The sequence below is a fragment of the Cataglyphis hispanica genome, chromosome 19 (genome assembly GCF_021464435.1).
Source record: "Cataglyphis hispanica isolate Lineage 1 chromosome 19, ULB_Chis1_1.0, whole genome shotgun sequence".
In the NCBI taxonomy this organism is placed as follows: domain Eukaryota; kingdom Metazoa; phylum Arthropoda; class Insecta; order Hymenoptera; family Formicidae; genus Cataglyphis; species Cataglyphis hispanica.
In genome coordinates, this window is record NC_065972.1 from 3,545,913 (window position 1) to 3,567,000 (window position 21,088).

General features: G+C 33.2%; 1 protein-coding gene across 2 annotated transcripts in view; it reads left to right on the forward strand.

Annotated features, from left to right (window-relative positions):
- Positions 1–1,161: 1,161 nt before the first annotated feature.
- The window catches only part of LOC126856648 (uncharacterized), a 30,855-nt gene continuing 10,928 nt past the window's right edge, over positions 1,162–21,088 (forward strand). Inside the window, exons 1-7 of one of the 2 annotated variants that reach the window (XR_007688381.1) lie at positions 1,162–1,677; positions 2,197–2,418; positions 4,677–4,780; positions 6,921–7,097; positions 7,733–7,915; positions 9,101–9,283; positions 18,337–18,535. Coding sequence is in view for 1 of the 2 variants with exons in the window: in XM_050605360.1 (XP_050461317.1) it covers positions 1,475–1,677; positions 2,197–2,418; positions 4,677–4,780; positions 6,921–7,097; positions 7,733–7,915; positions 9,101–9,283 (1,072 nt within the window). In the remaining variant the exon portion in view is untranslated. The remainder of the gene's footprint in view (positions 1,678–2,196; positions 2,419–4,676; positions 4,781–6,920; positions 7,098–7,732; positions 7,916–9,100; positions 9,284–18,336; positions 18,536–21,088) is intronic. The other variant, XM_050605360.1, reaches the window with a different exon arrangement.

Below are 21,088 nucleotides of genomic sequence, written 5' to 3' on the forward strand. Positions count from 1 at the left end.
CAATAAGCTAAATCGACAAGCAAATAAAAAATATTATCGTTAATCAAAGAGAGAAATTTAAAAAATATCAATAATAATTAATATCTAATATCTTATTAATTGATCCAAATATAATATCGATTAATCACACAATCAATTAATCAAAAAGATACTTCATTTAACACTTACTGATAAAGTTAAATTAAATGTGGCTGTGAATATAATTAATACTAAACAAAATTGATTGATCAACATATTTAATATATATTTCTATTAAACAAAATTAATTTATATCAGCATCTAATATTATAATTAATTAAAATCAAATGATCACTAAAAATAATTGACCGTCCACCGATTAGAGATAATCGATTAAAACTGTAGAGATAATTAATCGTATCGATGCATTAAACAATATCTTCAATAGTGAATCGGGAACGCGTTTCGTCATCCGCGAGTGCCTAAATGCGAAAACGTTTATCCAAAGACTATTCTAATCCCCGTCCTTGAGGCGCCACGAGTTATTGCTAATGCTGTTGTCTACTTAAAACTTGGCCGATTGATCGCCACGGGGGCCACTTTGCTTCTACCAACAAACGCATCGTCGCGGAAAAAGAATTACGAGATCTGCCGCGGCCCAAAATAAAAGGATCGTGCAAGAATAAAATACACGCTGCAGTCTCCACGCACGGTGGCTCGAATGTCAATTTTTGGCAATCCTTGTGACAATCAAAAGTGAGTCTCGATCAATCCAACAATTCCTTAACTTCAAACTCGTCGAGTTATATTTCAAGTTCAACCAATATTAATAAAAATTTTGATAAAATAAAATTGTGATAGACAATAATATTAGAAATCTTATTTAAAGAATTTACACTTGCATTAAATTATCTCGTTTAATTTTATTAATTAAAACACTTCAATTTTAATAAAATTTTAATAAAATTCATAATATGATCAGATTATTCACTTAAAGTTGTTTTATTAAAAATTGTCAAAAATTCGTGATCTATGTGTGCGCGTCTGACACGTGCGACAAATATAACATCGAGCTATTACATCACCAAAAAAAAAACGTGATACTTAATATTTTTTGTGCTTGTGGCGCGGTTCCAAGAGTTCTCTTTTATTCGAATTGCTACAATTTTTCGCGCAATTTTTCTATCTATTCCAGCCCTAATTCTTGACTTCGCTCTATCTTAAACAATGGACACGCCTATTTTTCCTCAGATCTTAAGAATGATTATTTGAAATCAAAGAAAGCAAAATTGGATCGAACTCTCGGTAAGACAAGAGGTCGTTGACCTTTCGGGTAGCAGAGCCCGACTCAAGTGGCCGTGAGAGAATTTAAAGAAGAGGCGGAAGGGCGAAAGTGCACGTCTTACCTTCTGAAGAGATTTCGCTTATCAGAGAACACTCGAGGGCTAATTTTAAGCCTTTTTCCGAAGGCGAGACTCGCGTGAACGACTTTTAGTCATTGTAATGATCAGCCATCATGGCGTGGCCGGCAGCGACGACCCTGACGAGTCTCCTGGTGCTGCTGCTGATAACGCTTGCGACATGCTCCTCGTCCAGGATTATCGCCACCACCCAGGCGCCATTTGGCAGAATTCTAAAGGCCGTGAAATTGCACGGAGGATACATGGAAGTGATCCAGGAACAGAGATGCTCCCACGGTCTGCTTCGATTGACGTGCAGGTTCGTCAGCGTTCTTTATCGCTCGCCGCGGAAATAATTTCTAAGAAAGTACTTGAATTTCTCTTCTCTTACAAAGATGTTTTATCAAAAGATTAATTTATTTGCGGAGATATAATCTACTTCTCATATCATTCATTCATACGCGAGAATTTATCATACTAAAGAGGTATGTGTAAATCTTTATTTATTTATATTTAAAAAATATTGCAGTTGAATATTTTATATTATATATTAATGTGCATTTATTTTTCCTACTAAAGCATTATTATTGCATACAAATAACTAAATTAATAAAATAGTCGGAATTTTTTAATTTATTTTCCCAGCTGATATTGAATTTAATTATTTCATTTCATTTTTAAAAAAATTTTAAAAAAATTTACAGCTTAACACGGAAAGAAAGTTTTAATCAGGAATATTTAAAATTGATCATATATGTTACCGTTTAAATCTTTTTGTTAATTAAATTTTTTTTGTCTATTCAATAATATGCAAAATTAGAAACAGCCGTATTTTCAGATCATTGAAAGCGTTCATATTCATCTTGGAAGCGGAATATCACGCGAATCATACAGAGCCATGTTTGAAGGAGTCGAGAAGCTTGGAAGAGCTCAGAATGTGGGAACACAAAGGTAGCACACGACGATGGATAGACATGACAGAACTTAAAGGGAATTATATCCTTGATGACGTGTACGACAAAGCCGACGTCGTCGATATTCGTTCGTCTTTAAATAAAAGGTAAACCAGTGGCATTCATTTTATTATGATTTAAGCGTTCAGTGTGCAAACACATTCGAATTCGTCGTTTTAAAATTTTAGAAAAATTATTCTTTTAACAAACAAATTATTAAAACAATAATTATTAGAAATATTAAAATTATAAGAAATATTTAAAAAACCGGTTAATTTTAAGGTTGGCAAATAACATTTAAATTATTTTCCTCAAATTCTTAAAAAGATAATAACTTCCCATGAGTTATATCGCTATTGCATTAGATTTTCCAATAACATTCGCGGATGAAGAAAACTTTTATTGCTGATTTTTATCTACGATTCGTCAGTTGGATAGAATTTTCATGGTCCTCGTCCACGATATCGAACTTCAGTGTATCATGACTAACATTTCATGATACAAGATAGAATTAGATTCAATTACGATCGAGGATTTGAAGTAGACCGCAGTTCTAGAAAACGATCTATCCCGTTCACTGTCGACTACAAACATTGTAAATACTTTTGCAGTAAAATTATAAGGTCGAGCGAGACATAATACCAGATCAAGCGATTAAACTCTCCTCGTTTGATCTAAAAATGTTTCGTTATCTAAAATATACATTAATATTTTACAATACATGCACAACATAAATTTATATATATATATTTTCTTTCTTTCTAATAAATAAAATATTATAATTAAATTTTTTTAGAGTAAATCTATAATTTACTATATATAACAAAAATTAAATACAAGTAAATTTTTTATGACAGGTAAAATATACATATTATCGCGAGAGATCAAAATAAATTAAAATAATTGAGATAATAAATAATGATAATTAATATATTCAATTGTATATAAAAAGGAAATATAAAGGAACATCACAAACAACAGAAAAACCGCATTAACCTTTTCGACATGTAATCACTAAAAAGTCACACACGATTACGGCGAAACGTAGTCGAGACAGCCACTTGATCGAGTCACCCCCTTCGCTCCTGCACCAGATACCCGTCGTTTTTATCCACCGCTCGTCGCGCACTCGAGGGTCGTCGAGGGTCGAGAGTGAAATCTCGACGTTTGATGTGCGAGGATAAAAGCATTCCTAAAGCAATAATTGCCTCCCTCCCCTCCTATCTCCCTGAAATGCGCGTCAGATGATCGCCGAAGGAGAAACAATCTCCGCTAAATGGTCCGGCCTCCTCCCCTACGTTTACACAGCATCACGCTCCGAGAATTCCACAAATGGGGATCGTTAATGCGAGAGGGATGCAAATTTTGCATTACTGAAATCGCATTAAATCCTTCGCGACAAATCGTGCATAGCTTTTATGTTCAGAAATTTAGAATTTGCAAAAATATAAAGTACATTAAATCATTTAAATTGTATTATTAAATTAAAAATGAAGAAAGCTACAGAAGTAACGAAAAATAAAGAAAATGTAATTTCTTGGTGAAGATGAGCATATCCTTTTCATAATTAAAGTTATAATTATTTTATAAACACAAACATTTTCTCATTTCTCTTCCATAATAATTTTCGACATCAAGGGTACGCTGTTTTTCGCGTTTCCTTCGTTAAATTTTAATTTGAAAAAAATTTTTTTTTCTTTTTAAATAATAATTAGCAATAAGCTTTTTATCAATTTTATCGACGAACAGGACGGTTTATTTTTGTCTGGCAGAGACATAGAACCACAAGTTTCAATTTGAGAATCTAGGCCGGTGAGACTAAAAAAATTCAAAGAGATTCTTCGCCAGACGCCGGGTAAAGAGGGAGGAAAAGGGAATGAAATGTTATTTCCTTTTTATTTCCGTTTCACGGGCCGATAAAATCAACGAGAAAATGTGGACGTAGTAGAAGGGCGAGGTCTCTCAAAAGGGGTGAAAATCCACCCTCGTCTATTATTCACTTCTACTTTCAAGCAACAAGGATCGCGGCAACACAATCGCGACTCTTCCCCTAAATTCCATCCCCCTAGAAATGCTCAGGGCTGCTTTTGTCAGTGCGTTCGCAGCCCCTAATGACCGACGTTGCTTGTTTAATTGGTGGCTGTCGAATAATCGATCCGAAAGCGAAATTTTAGTTTATGAGTTCTACTCATGTGTCGGGAAAATAAATAGAATTTTTAAAAGATAATTTGGGAAAGAGAGAGAAAGAAATATATGTATATCGCAAAAATAATAAATAATATTATTAATTATTTTTCAAAGTATTTTTTTAAATCAATCTATTCTGTTATTTATTAATTTAAGGCAACCCTCTAATATGATTTAGGTGTTCCGGCCAGAAACATTGTCGCTTTAATGCGACCATCGATCAACCAGGAGCGCATTCTTGGCTTCCAGGTGGAATCTTACTAAAATACGCCTGTATACCGGGTGAGTATATCCTCAATGATACTAAAAAATATAACACTATTCATGTATATAAATTTATGTCTTAACAAACGGTCAATCATTTTATAAATACCTCCAATCTTCTTTGAATTATATTTTGTATATTCTCTGAAATGTTTTCTAATTTAATATTCTACAAGTCATTTTCAACTTACACTCAATTTTGAATAATAATGGAACATGTTTCCGTGTAAAATCTTCGCTATCTTCTTCGCAATCTTCCATATCTTTTAATACACGCGGTGCACGTCCGATATTAATAATCCGGCTTTATTTATCAGAGCGGGAAAGCCCAGTCTATTTCTCCGCGATCGATTTTCGGGCGTGCGCAATCAATGATCGACGAACTTGATAAAACGAGCGAGCGAGCGAGCGAGCCCTGGATCTCCCTGAATCTCCTGCACCTCCCACGCACGCGATGACGCAAAATGCACGACACGTCACGTGCTGCATGTCCGACGAAAATCGATCTCAGATTTCTATCTCGGCCGTTGTCAGCCACAGCTGTCGGCGATGCATGCTCGATCTTTATTGACCGTGGGATCGGCAGCGTGCGCCCCGATATTTCCCCGAAAATCGGCAAACAAAAATTCGGTGCATCCAATGCATCCGGTGCGTACAATGCACGCACCGCAAAATACACGTGTAATCCCGATGTTCTATGAGATCGCACGTAGCGTGGAAGCTCCTTACGACGGTCGCGTGGGAGAAACGTGACATTTCCCGGAGTTTACTTGCTTATTACAAATAATATTTATTTATCGTGTGACATAATTTCTTTAAAAAAATTTATATTTCTTTGAACATACATGTATATCTTGTATATATATATGTGTGTGTGTGTGTAAAAAAAAAGTTATAATAATTATATAGTTGTAATTATAACTATTTTAATTGTATATAATTATTATTACAATAGTTATAATAATTATATACAAATTTTATAGAAGCAAATTATCTGTCAAAATACCGATGTCGAAAATAATTCGAGACTTTTGAAGTTTCGATTGAAGGAGCAAAGTTTCATTAGACAAAGACAAACGATCGTTTGAATCGATAGACCCAAATCACGATACGACGAGACGAAACATTCCCTCGCGAAGGTCGCCACACTTAGAGGAATATCGGAAACGGCAAATATCGTTGTATTCTACTCAGGAGTAGAGAGAGAGAGAGAGAGAGAGAGAGAGAGAGAGAGAGAGAGAGAGATAAGGATGATACGAGAGGAAGAGAGAGAAATGGGAAAAGGAGAGGAAGGAGAGACCAGAGGACCAACTTCCCCTGCGCTGCCCTTATTACCACTACTGGCGTGAATAATCCCCCACCAAAAGTGGAGGTTACCCTATCCGCGAGAAACTGGGGCAAGGACACCCTCACCTTTTGGCCCGGCGATATACGCTATAAAGGGGTCTCGCGATCGAATACTGCAAAACGATAAATGGACCGCAACAGATGCAGCTGGTAATAGCGGCCTTATGGTTGCAGAAATGCGTGACCCATTATTATTCTGCTTCCCCTCCCTGCTCCGAAAATAATTCTTTTCGAGAACGACCGAATCTGCTACAGTGATGATTTGTTACTGGGAGAGATTTAATTAGGAGACGAGCATCTGGACGGTAGCATTGAATTTTGACACGGTTTATAAGCGCACGTGACATATTGTTCGAATAATTAAATTTCATAATTTCATAATCACATCTGATACATGTAACTATTTTAGAGAATATTGTAATATAAATAATTGATATATATATATATATATATATATATATATATATATATATTTATATATATGGATTTATTAATATTAATATAATATTAATATTATATTGAATTAATATAAATATAATAAAACATTAAGAAAAAATATTAATATTAATAAAATATTATTATATTATTAAAATATTAATACATTAATAAAAAAATTTCGATAATTCTACTAATTTAACATTGTGGTTCATCCAAAATTACAATCAATTATTAATTTATATTATTTATTTCTTATTTTAATAATTATACTCAATATTTTACTTATCTGTTACCTCACACATAAATCATACTATAGCATATAAAATATCGTATCGATAAACCGCGTAAAATATTAACCATTCATCTATTGTAGAAGCTGCGGTTAAGCGATATTGTAACCAAGAGGTGAAGGTGATCACCGAGGAAGGCGGTTACATCAACACACCGGGCTACCCGCTATACTATCTCGGAGAAAGCACTTGCGGGTGGACCTTCAGGACATTTCCGGGTCAGAAAATAGTCCTGACCTTCCACGACTTGAACATCCGCGGTAAGTACGTGTTTTAATTCGGCGCGATCCTCGAAGTTTTTCTACCATAACGCGATGTAAGTTAAATTGTTTTCATCAGTATATATTTTTAAATATAATGATTGAGTGATATGATTATTGGCCATGATTCCACGCAAACTATTTAGATCAGGATCTGACCGTGATCTGTAAGGGACGTCATCGATAAATAATCGTAAAATATGTCAGTCAAATTTTTCTATCGAATTGTGTGAATAAAATCACTAGATTATTGAATATCGAGGACTCCACGCAAATTATTTAATACACATTAATACATAGAAGAAACTAAAAAATTTTGAATATAAATTGCGAATTATGAATATGAATTTTAATAAAAATTATCAGATTATAATTTTATCCAAAATTATAAACAGCTACTTATATTATTTATACACATTAATATATGCTAAGAATTTTTGTTCGTTTCTTGCAATCTCTATTTTTACTTCAAATAACGATTTTAATATTGAACACATATGTTATCATGGCTCGATGGAATTAAGGGAGACTCGATCGTTCTCAAAACAATAAACGGCCTATCCCGGCTCGATTTTATACGCGCTTCGTATAAATAAATAAACTTTAGATAGAAAACCGTAGATAAATTTTTGCAGGCCCGCAGATGGATGGAAGCTGCGTAGACATCGTGCGAGTGCGAGATCGTGGCAGCACTCTCTTCGAGTTCTGCGGCACCGCGGCGGGCACTCGGATTGTCTCAAACTCGAACGTGTTAACGCTCGACTTCATCGCTTCCAAGAGACTCTACAGTGCCCGAGGCTTTTTATTGCAATACCAAGGTAAACAAAAAGAAATCTTCAATTTTTATTTTTCTTTCTAAAAGCTAAGAAGCGAATGTAAAGCTCTTAAAGATAAAATCAAGTACTCAAAAAGCTTTAGATGAAATTGGATTTTACTTTAAATTTCTATGCTTAATTTTATTTTATTTATTTTGCAATTTACACATTTGAAAAAGAATTTTAAATAATATTTATTTAAATTAAATTTACAACGTAAAGAACTATGCATATTTGTGCAAAATTTAATTTTTAATATTAAGTAATATTAAATAAGAATTTATTAATACTATTACATGAGATATAATATCTTTGTACTAAAGATACCAAGTATCTATAATTATTTATTTTAAATAAAAGAGACAAGAAATCTCGAGTTTCTCTCCCTTCTATTCCCGAAAATGCGATAGAAAGTATCGCGACACGCGCATTGTTACGCAACAATGAATTCGAGAATAATTTTCACGAAGATATTGTACTTTCATGCTTCACGAAAAAGGACAGGTCTGTGCGAAATTAATTAAATCGACCATATTATTCGAATAAAGTTAGTATTCTCATGTGATTAAGAGAGCATTTCTCCAAAAAGTTTTAAAGTTACAGATTTAAAATAAGACTTTACTTTTTGACGCTCAATTTTTTATAAAAGAATTGTAAATAATTTTCAGCAATGCAGACAATGTCTCGGAAATATTAAATTTATATTTAAAGAAGCTTCTTTAGTATTTGATAGTAAATTATGTTTAAAGTGAGACTTCCCTAAAAGGCACTTCAAATTTTCGCGTCCTAAAATTATTTTAAATATTATATATATATATATATATATATATATATATATATATATATATAATAACTTATAATTATATATATAATAACCTGTATATAATTCAACTAATTTTATACCTGTTAGTCATATAAATTTTCAAAACGGAGTTTAACTTAACAGGGAGTTATTTTTACGTTTCCTAAAAACACAATAACTATTTTAATGTGATTAAAATTTCTAATAATTTATTAGTGTCATTAAACTGCTCGTCGAAGTCGTATAAAAATCCTACATATAATGAAAATTCTCTAAAAGATGAGGGATAACAAATTGTATCTTGAAAATAGTGTTAATCGTGAGATAATAGGTGAAGAAGGCAAGAGCATGGTGAGAAAATGAACTTATGTTACTTATGTTTACAGTATTAGGCTGTCCGGAGGTCTTAGCGCCGAACGGAAGTTACGTGTCCAACGGTACATTGACTTCGCGGACATTCTTATGCAAGTCGGGCAGCGTGTTTTCCGACAGCATGGAAAGAAAAAGAACGCTCGAGTGTAAGAATGGCAAATGGAACGAGACTACCACCAAGTTACCTGGTTGCGTCGGTAAGAATTTTCCTCATCAATCCATTATGTTATATTGTACTTAATATTTTTCGTTATTTACGTCATGTTTTATATATTTTATTCAACGGCTTTATATTCTGTTATATTTCCATTTCACCTGTGATTTGACATACTTTATTCTATTCTATTCCGCGCAAATTTTCACCACATAAATCTCACTGATTTGATTTAAATTTTTATGTAAAAAGAAAGCGCGCACGTAAACCGAAATCATGCATTTTTTTGTGCATAAAATAATATGGAAAATCAGTGTATCGATATATTTTAATTTAAATCTTTTTATCACATATTACATAAAAATTTAAATTCATAAATTATTGATGCTGTTAAAAAAAAAAGATAATTTTTTTTTTAATATGACAAATAAAGCGGAAGCCTGACTCAATGTCAGATGCAAGTGAACGATTAATCATAGATTCGAAATTAATAGCTTGTCTCCCTGTCCTATTGAAATTTTCGAACATAACACTTCTAACCCTCGTCTCGCTCGATATTATCTACTTTTACAACCCTAAATTAACGGACGTCCTTTCCTGCAGTTAATTCGAAACTCCCACGCATGAGTTGAATTCACGCAATAATCAGCGCGATTTACGCAACGAGGCGCGCGAGATAATCGATACGGCCCTTACAGGAAACTCAGTAGCTAGTGATGGCACAAAAACCCCATCTAAAATTCATACTTTGCAATTTTTTGTAAATAGTTAAACTAAAATTTTCGCAAATCATTTATGTTTTTTATTTTATAAAAATAATCGTAGATTGGTATCTTCAGTAACAAAAATAATATATTTTATGTAATAGTATTAGTATTTTTTGTTTAATATTACATTAATATTACAAATCTGAAAATGCCATCAAAATAAATTTTAAAATTGTAAAAATATGTACAATTCTTTATGTTGTGAATTTGATTTAAATAATATTATTTAAAATTCTTTTTCAAATGTAATTTGCAAAATAAAATAAAGTTAAACATATTGAAGGAAAGTCAAAGCCAATCTTATCTAAAGGCTCTTTTGATTTTTATCTTTAAAAGCTTTACAATCGCTTCTTATCTTTTAGAAAGAAAAATAAAAAATAAAAATTCAAGATAAACAAATAATAAATAAAACAAAGCGAGATATAAAAGATAAATTCAAAGAATGGACTACATTGAGTGCTTAAATGTGCTCTTAAATACGAATCATCGTGCTTCGAAGTTTGACAAGTTTCTTGCAATAAAGGGCGTATTCAGACTTTTGTTCGCCAGAATCGGTCAGAGTGCCATCGCTAGTCTATGGCTGCCCATCGAGAGGGCTCTTTCTTCCCTCTCAGGGTGAATGGTGGGGAACCCCACTTCGAGGAAAGGAGCTATAGTTCTCTCAGTAGGGGAAGGAAAGACAAGGAGATGAATTCAAAGAGGAAGAGAGAGAATCTTAGGGCAGAGAAGGCTCCAGTCGTCTGGACGCCACGTGTCTCTTTGGATGCGAGAAAAAATACGCGCTGAAAATTAGCTTTGAAATTCGTGAAAATACATTCTTGTCGCGCATGTTTGATATATCGTGTTTTGGAAACACATTGCTCGCACTTAAAACTCGGGGAAGATCGCCATAACATCCAACAGGTAATTAATTAATCTATAAAATCACATTTAATCGTGTAAGTTTATTTCTAGATTAAAATAATCGTCGTCATTCTCTCTCTCTACGAGTTAATAATTATTAGGCAAAAATGTGTGACGATAATTAACAATAAAGTTTAAAAATTGAGTTTCTATTTAGCCAGTAAATAAATATGAGCCATTTGGAATAAAATATTTTCATTATCTGTTAAATAGTGGGATTGTTTCTTACGATTGATGATTTTGAAGCAAAGTGCGCGATGACTCAGAATATAAACAGAAAATTATGAACACAAAGTATTCTATTTCTTCTAACTACATTAAAGCACAATCGATATCGCAGGCGAAGTCAACGAAATGACTTTCCTGTTGGACTTTTGCATTCATCACGATCTCTGAGTTAATTAATTTCGCATTTAAATAAATCGCTTCCGATGCCTCAATAGGAATTAATTATCAACGAGTTATTAATTATTAATGAATGCGGAGACAGGATTAAATTATTGAGTTTAATTGCTTTATTCATTTATTTAATTTATTAATTTTATTTGTCTATATTTTCTTTCTCAATAGTTTAAAATCTGAAAAATATTTATCTACATTATTAAGAGAGGAACTTTTATTCTTCATATTCTTTACAATGCCACATTAAATTTTCTTTTCAAAGAGCTAATTAATATTGTTAAATAATTAAAAATAATATAGAATAAATTTCCGACAAAATTTAAAATATTTTAATAAAAATATTAGAAACTATATTAGAAAAATATAATTTTATACGACTTTATAACAAGAAACTGGGATAAAATAGATAGGATAAAAAAAATAATTAATTGATAAAAATTACGAAGTAAATTGAGTGAAAAAAAAAATAACAAAACAAAATAATCCTCAAAGCGTGACGGACACCCTTTTTCGTTTCAATCATTTCCGAAATAAAACCGATTTCACGCAATTCAAAGAAATCCATTTCAATGCGAAACGGATCCCAATTTCCCGATAAATGAAATCGGATTTTCCATTCATCATATCGAGAAAAGGACGTTTCAGTTTCGCGGAATACGCGTGGATGCATTCAAAGCAGATGCATATATAATTCGGAAATTGTATAGCTGCAACATTGTTTCTGCTCTGTGTATTTTTGTGCAAAAAGCGCGAGCGAGCAGGAAAGAGAGAGAGAGAGAGAGAGAGAGAGAGAGAGAGAGAGCGAGAGAGAAGAGAAACGATCGCATTTGGTCTCTTGAGGGGAGTATAAAAGCGATAAAGAATGGTGGGGATGCTTCCGACCTCTCTTCTATCTTTCTCTCTCTCTCTCTAGTCTTTCCTCGGGTGATAAATTTAGAGTTAGCAGAGAATAAAACAACGTGCACAGCTGCACCAATCGAGCTGGCTTCGCGAAAGTTTAGCCTCGATCTGTTGCTGAAACGAGAACTTTGTTTAAGTGTAAGCTGTAATGTGAACAGAATATATCGTAATTTTTTTCAATAAATTTTTCATTAAAAAATATATGTATTATTATATATAATGAGAGTTCGTTTTATATGAAATATAATATGCGTCATATATATTTACCTATAAATTAATAAACAAGTGTTTATACGACCAAACTGGCAATTTATTGTTTGATTATTATATCACGACGTTTGACATATGGTTTGTCTTATCAAGTGAAGTTATAATTAAAAGTAGAAGAAAAATCGAAATGTCAAACTGACATTGTGCCAACCATATGGTTGGACACGATATCAGTTTGACTTTCGATTTCTCATTCTACTTTTAATTATAACTTTCACTTGATAAGGACCAAAACCATATGGTCGAAACGTCGTGATATAATAATCAAACAATAAATTGCCAGTTTGGTCGTATAAACACTTGTTTATTAATTTATTTACTGGCGACATTTTTAAAATTAAACATAATATTACCTATAAATGTTCAATTTGTAATAATAAAAGCAGAATATATTTAAATTCAAGAAGCCATCATTAATTATCGCTGTTGAAAACATAATGATGTAGTTTAAAATTTTGATAAAATATAAAATAAGTCTCTAAATTACATAACAGAAAATAAATAAACGTAAAATAAACCAAAAAGCTCCGTCCTTTGTTAAAGTTTTTAGTCGCACAATTAAGTGCTCTTAATTATTGAATTTCTTGATACACAGAGATATTAAATTTTAATATCTACACATTATTTATATTACGCGATATTTTGTTATTAAATTCGAATGAAAAATTATTAAATTATTAAGTTTCGATGTAAGATTATTAAACTTTGACGCGAAATTATATCAAACTTTAATGCTCTATATATATATATATATATATATATATATATATATATATATATATCACAAAGTTTTCTGTTATCTTTTGATATCGACTTATCAAGTTTCCTGTATACCGTTATGAATTATTGCATCCCGATTGGAATTTAAAAAAGTCCGATATCGCACAGCTGTGTGTAACTATTCAGCTACTCGTCCGCCACCGAAAACGATCGCGATCCTCTATATTTTTCGCGAAACCGACACATCGTGTCTATCATCGACCTATCATGCACCAAGAGAGCGGCCAACTTGTTTTCGACGAGCGCGTCGACGACGAGAGAGCGGGAGAGGCGAAAAAGAGAGGAGGAGAGGAGAGAGAGAGAGAGAGAGAGAGAGAGAGAGAGAGAGAGAGAGAGAGAGAGAGAGAGAGAGAGAGAGAGGTACGAGGCTTGGCCCTGTTTACTCCCACCCGTGAGGTGAATGTTTCCCTCTCTCTTCGTTGCCTTCACCACCACCACGGCACCCAGGATTCCCCTCGCCGAGATGGAGGAACAACGTGAGCCGATGCCAGGGGGAACCTCCTCCAGTCGCCATCGGCGTTCCTCGTAATATACGGCGTCGTGTCTCTCTCCGTTCATCGATCGCCCTTTGTTCATCAATGGAGAGCTCGTGTCCACGTTCACGTACGCACGCATACCCGCGATCACGTATCACTACCACGCACGCGCGGGGGTATCGCGAGGATCACGAAGAGGAGCTCTGCCCGCCACCGCGCCTCAGAAAGCCCCGAGAGTGCATCGTCAAGGTCACCGCAGGATCGCCTTTAGGAATCTCCGAATAGATTCCTCCAAAATTGGTCCATCTCGACCGAGAGATGCCAAAGAGTCCACACATCTTGTAGAACAAAGCTTTCAAGGGAAAAAACACTTTATCTTGAAGAGGCTACTTTAAGAGTTTGATTCTCTATGAAAGCGATTCTTTCTCTTACGAGAAATCCTTTTTTGAAAAAAAGGAATTCTTGAAAGATCGCAGAAAAATAGAAAAATTGATATACCAAAGAGACAGCGATTTTCTTATATTTTTAAATCAACAAGAGAAAGAGAGAGAGAGAGAGAGAGAGAGAATCCTTAAAAAGGATGACTCAATGAAAAAGCACGGACTGTCTGGTAAAAGATAGTCTTTGAAAAAGAGCATTCCATTTATTGTAAAAGAATAAGAAATAATTTTTCTCTGATAAATTTGTGTTTAAAAGAAAAAAAAAACTTTTGAAAAAAATATTCCAAGATACATCGAGAATCAATGCCCGAAAAAAATGGACAGATTTTCTCGCAATAAAATCCGACAAAGTCTTAATAAAAAGATCAGACCGACTTTTTAAAGACATTATTCAGAAAGAGGTGATTTTCTTCGGCGAAGTTCTGTGAAGAAAGGATCGTCGAGGGGACAATGAGGTTTTGGTAATTCTTGAAGAAAAGGAGGAGCTAACGATAATAAAAAATTGCGCGGACAAGAAAAGTCTCGTGTCTGAGACGAGATTAAATCTCGCCTCGAGATTAAAAGAGATCGGCGGGGCGTTTCCAGCAGAATCGCACGAAAGAAGGAAAATTGCTGAAAAATTGGCGGGCAGGGGAAATCATCAAGGTCGACGGTGAAATTCTGGGCAGCACGCGCTCGCTGTATGACGTGCGGGCGAGCAAAGTTCAGAAACAATCGAGCCGTTAATTATGCTTTAACGAGCCGTAACTACGCGGTGCAAAAGTCGCACTAGACTCCGACTAGGAAGAAGAAGGGAGATAGGAGAGGAAAAGAAAACGGGCAAGAGAGAGATGCGATCGGTCATACATGTATATCGCGAAACATACATATGTATATCGATTAGTATTCGCGAAGAGGAATCTCTCGGATAACCGAATTGGCAAGTCGCGAGCCGAGGCAGAAGAATAGCTCGAGCAGCAAGGAAAAGAAGGAGAGAGAGAGAGAGTAGACGGACTTTGTACCCGACTATAATACACACACCGATAATGACTTATCGGTGAAGTTGAGAAAGAAGGAACGCACATCGAAGGGTATGTGTGACGTGACAAGGACGAAGAGTGACAGAATGCGTGTTTTTTTTTTTTTTGCGAAGGAGACGTAAGCGGCGTAACCGGGTATCTCCATTTTTACAATAAAGAATTTTATAGCAATTTTTTATAAGAGAACAAAAAATGTATGTAAATAAACAAAAAATAGGTCAATTGAAATTTAAACTATGCTCGGAATGTGTATTGCAAAATGTGAACCGGTTTTTGATTAAGTACATATGGTTCATACGAGTTTAATCAAAATTATATTGACATACTATATTAAAATTGCAAAAATTCCATCGTACGATTATTCATAATAGCTTATATCATCGATATACAGTTTAATATGCGAACATAATATAAATCTTGATTAAATTTTTATTACTCTTTTGTGTGCTTGGTAAACAAAAAAATTGTGAAATTAAAAACTTGTAAATCTTAATGAAATTACATATTACAAACTATTTCTATTTTTTATTTTCATTATAAAAAGAGATTTTCATTGAAACAGGTCTGTCTGCAAAAAGAATTTTAATGAATATTTTCTTCTAATAAAAAAAAAAAATTAATATCTGGAAATAACAAAATTAAATATTTTAATTTTTCCACGAGAAACCATAATTATGTAAAAAGTGGAGATACAATACACGCTTTGCATCCTTCGTTTTTGTAAAGTGTAATTACTTTTTGTTTATGTGGATTTGCCTTTCTCTCTCTCTCTCTCTCTAATTTTCTTATTTTATATCAAGAAAAATTTTTTTATAATTCTCTGTCTCTCTCTCTCTTAATCTTTCATCTGCAACGTTGAATTGCATCTACTAAAATATTTATAACTTACATAATTGCTCATGTTTGCCATCCAAGATGATAAACATCAGTTCATCACATTCAACTACATTTTTTAATGGATTAAAAGACAATGGAAACGCATTAAATACAATTAGATCTTAATATTTATCATAATTAATAAACAAGACAAACAAATAAAATTATTGCATTAAAATATAAAATAATAACACGAAATTAAGAGAAAAGTGCTGGAAATTTCAAAAAAAATATATTTCCCTTTTTCCGCGACATATTTTTTAAGCATACACGGAGATTAAGAAATTAAGGATCGATATAGATTTTTTGCGTTTGACTTAATGAGCAATTAAAAATCCGGTTGCAAGAGAGAACTGATTCCAGTTCTATTTTTTTGATTTTTTTTTTTTATAATTTTGTGCATAAAAAGAAAATAAAAAAAAATTATAAATTATATGGTAATTTTACTTTAATACTTTTTGATGCAATAGAATTAGTTTTCTCTCTCTCTCTCTCTCCGCGAATATACAAAAGAGTCAACCGATCAACGAAGTTGTATAATTTGATTATGCATATTATATCACAGCAGTTTGCAGCACAATAAAAATACATTGCGATTAACACGCGAATATAATTAATTTGATAATTTAATTTGATGCAGCTTCATTCCATTTATATTATTTCTCTTCGATATACCCGAGATATTGTATACTTCAAACAAATATTTAAAAAAAGCGATTTGAAAAAATCTCACAATCATACATATATTATTATCATATTCGTTTTAGCCAAGATTAATCCTGCACGATCTCATCATGACATTTGGAGTATTTTGTAAGCAGTGATAATATTAGGAACGTATTTCTGAAAATAATTACGTGTATTTCTTCGAAATTCTTCTTTCGAGAAACAACAATGACAAATGTATGATGCATTCCAGAAATAAAAATGTCTTTCCTTCCGAAAAAAAAAAAAAGAGAAAAAAAATTTGACCCAGGTCATGCATTTTAGAGTTAATCGTGCAGCAACGGACAAATCTAATCTCAAAATCAAATCTAAACTCGTAAAAAAAAAAAAATATATCGAAAGAAAAAAAGTTTATGCTGGTGAGATAAAGACACGAGAGGATCGAAGGGGAGGGAGGAGGGAATTATGCGAGAGAACCGATACGAGATAATGCGACTCCTTCCGTTTGAGCCACTCCCTCCTTGCCCTCGCCTCCTTTTTTCAGCGGGGTCAAAGGGCACGAGGCGTCATGTCACGCTGTCGGCGGACAATAAAGCCGAATAGCATCGGTCCGACTCAGTCAGTATCTCGCGACATCGCGTCGTCGGTGTTGGAATATATAGTTAGTGCGAAACGAAGGAAGGAGCGTGTTGTGCCCGTGTGGTGGAAACGAGCAAGCGCGCGTCGATGACGATGACAGGCACGAGCCACGGCAGAGTCTTCCCGACAGTGATACGGCGTGCACCTTCCTCGCACGATATCTCGTATTTTTCCGTGACTTTGTTTGAACACAGAGAAATGTGATAAAAATATTCCGAGCGTGTCTAACGTTATCGCGGCTACGAGATCTTAGATCTCTCTTATAATAAATAATAAGCGGGACTGTTTTAAGGCGCGAGTTTTCTCTCGAGAGGAAAAAAAAAATGAAATTTCATTTACTTGAGGATAAATAATATTTTCGGTTCATCGATGTTGCTCGCGAATGTGAGATTGTGTTGTTCAAGTTTCCTGCAATATCGCAAGATGACGCAAATGACATAGATTTCACGTTATTTTCGATGCAGAAAGTGTATTTCAAAGATGGAACCATCTTCAATGCTGAAAGGAGATTTAAAATCTCCAATTTCCTGCTACATCAAGAAAATTACACATTGCGGATATTGAATTTTTTTTTTTTCCTTCTCTTTCTTTCCGAGACGTGCAGTACATAACAGAGAGTACGAAATTCATCATCCTAATTGCACAGGCGTTGCAGGAAGTCGACGAAAAACCTCTATATAATCTTCAATCGGGAAATCATAAATTACAGTCACGTTTTTCATCTCATTGTGAATTTCCCTTAGACGATTTATTCACGAACTTTCCTCTCGCGAGGTGAATCTCGATCGATATTCTTTTCTTTGTTAACTAACTCGTGCAGCAATCACGTGTGTATAAAAAGAGAGAGAGAGAGGGAGAAAGAGTGAGAAAGTGAGGAAGAAAAGAGAGAGAGAGAGAGAAATAGTGCGAAAGGGATTTCGCAGAATTTTAACACGAAAACCCTTGGTCCCTTCAGTAGGATCTAGGGAAAGTAACAGAAGAGAGAGAAAGATAGAAAAACACTGCTACAAGAGACAGAGTTCGTGTCATGTTGGTGGTGTGCAACAGCAGCTGACAGACAGGCGGGGACGCTTGATAATAAATATTAGTCGGATCTTCGAGATAGACAGACTTCACGATGATTCGAATATTCACCGATACCTTCAAGAACCTGATCAGTGAGTGTCACACGTTTTTTTACGCGATATTACATAAATCGCTAAATAAAATATTTCGTATCATTTTTTATAACATTATTAAAATTTAGCATAATTCGCGCTTTTATGCCAATGTGATTTTCGACAGATGATATAAACTCGAGAAGAGATACGTGTACGATAATGATTTACATAATATACGTACAATTAAATATTTTTACAAATCAAAGGAAGATAATTGAATGAAATTGGTTTTTGAATAAATTATAAGTTACGACAGTTGACTTTTTTCATACTTGACAATATTTTTCATTTGACAATTAACTGATATCAGTTTTAGATGAAAAATAAGTTAAATATGGAAATGTTTTAACAGCTAAATGAAAATTCATATTTAAATATTTTGTTTGAATATTAAACGAATTATTGCAAAATATTTATAAACATATGTATATATTAAACGTTGCATTTTATTATTTTGCCGATTTTCTCACTTATTGTGATGTATTTTCAATTTTATATTTCCTCTTCATTCTGTCATCACACATTTCTCGGTATCATTTATCTCTATCCTCTTTTCTCGTTTTTTTCCCATGCTGATTTAAAGCTTCTTGCATGAAATAATGATAACGATCATTTTTCATGCCCGATTGCAATCGAGCCTGCGACGAAATGCAGAATCCCGCTAGGAAAAAGTTGCACAAAGGAAATTAGTCCGTTCGCGCGACAGCGACGGAATTGAATTTCACTATGAGACGATGGCGTTGTTTGTACGGCTGACATTAATAATTATATGTTGATTCAGCGAAGTGGAGCGTCCAACCGCAAAGAATGGATCTGCCTCGGGCTTTATTTTTGCAAACTCATGTTCCTCGGCGGACGAGAACTTACTTTCAAAATTAAAAATTGCGTTTAATTGCCTTCAAATTTAACTCAAACTCAATTAATTTAACGAATTGAGTTTTGAGGAATTTGCATAAATTTCGGTGTATTTACTTTAATATTATTGATAAAATTATTTACAATACCCGGTATTTATTTTTATATTATACTATCTCCGTATTTGTCATAAATGAATCTAATAAATTAAATCTGGATAAGAAGATATCTGTCACACACACACACACATACACACACGCGTAAAATCCGTGAGAAGACGAAAAACTTTAAATGATAAAAATAAGAAATTTGCATTTCGAAAACAAGTCTGCCAATTCTTGCGTGACAAAGACAATAAAAGTAATCTAATTATTTCTCCTGACTTGGTTTTCGATATCTTTCCACATAGCCGGCTTTGTATTACGAATTAGCTCTGTTTTTTTTTTACGTAGCATACGTGACTCCTGCAACGAATAAAACGGCTGCTTCAGATCCTTTCCCTTATCTTTTATTATGTCGACACTGCTGTCCTTGTTTATTCTCGCGTTCAATAAGACAATCTAACATGTTATAATTATGCTATATAATTCGTCATGTTATTGTGTAATTACACAAAAACGATCACTTGTCTTCTAACACCTGACTTATTATTTATTCCAAATTGATATACGCTGATTATCAATATTTTCAAATTATTTGTTCTACAGTTTCGCTATTGCAACATTATTGACGATAAAATAATCATTATTCTCTTGTGTAAAAAAAAGGACATTTTTGATACTGGAAAACAAATTTTGAAATATATTTTAATTATTTACTCTCGTATTTTCTTAATATATTTTTTATGATTTATTTTTTAAAAGTGCTACTCTAGATACCTGTCATAATGTTGATTATATTATAGAATTAGATTTTCAAAAGTTTATTACGCTTATTCTAAAATTATTTCTTCCCAAGGATGATGTAATTCTGAACAGTGCTCGTATTGAAATTGCTCAGCTTGTCCAACTATATCAAGAACTTGGACTTTGGACTCTCACGGAATTGTAGTAACAAATATGAATACAGTAACCGTCGAATTATGCTGATTTGGACAAGAGACGCGTGATAGACGTTAAACGTGACAGATACTAAACATTTTAAAGACACATTTAACGCAAAACATGACGAATTTAAATTTGCATTAATTAACATATCATATCCGTGCACGTAATCTTAATTCTTCCGAATTCGTTTTCAATTGTAATGTCGCGTGTAAAATAAATTACGATTTAAATTTTACAAATTTATAAATAAGCATATGGGTTCAATATATCTTCGAGTTCTCTCTCTTTCGATAAATCCTTATCTAAATTTTGAATTTAAATTTTCCTACATTTTTTTGCTTTTGACATATATCTATATATTGTTTGTGTGCGTGTGCGTGAGATATATCTGTAATATACCTATAAATTCTACTCACATATTTAAAAACGATTTTACAGAGTTTTATTATAAATTTTTATGAAATATTCAATTTACATTTTTTCCAACATTCATAAAAAGCCAAATAATGAAATATTTCTCTTCAGATAAAATATGAGAAATATCGAACAATACGTCTATATAATAAAGAATATTTATGCGCATTAGTTAGACAACCATATTATTAAATATCTGCGTATATAATATATAAAATATTAAAGAAATAAATTT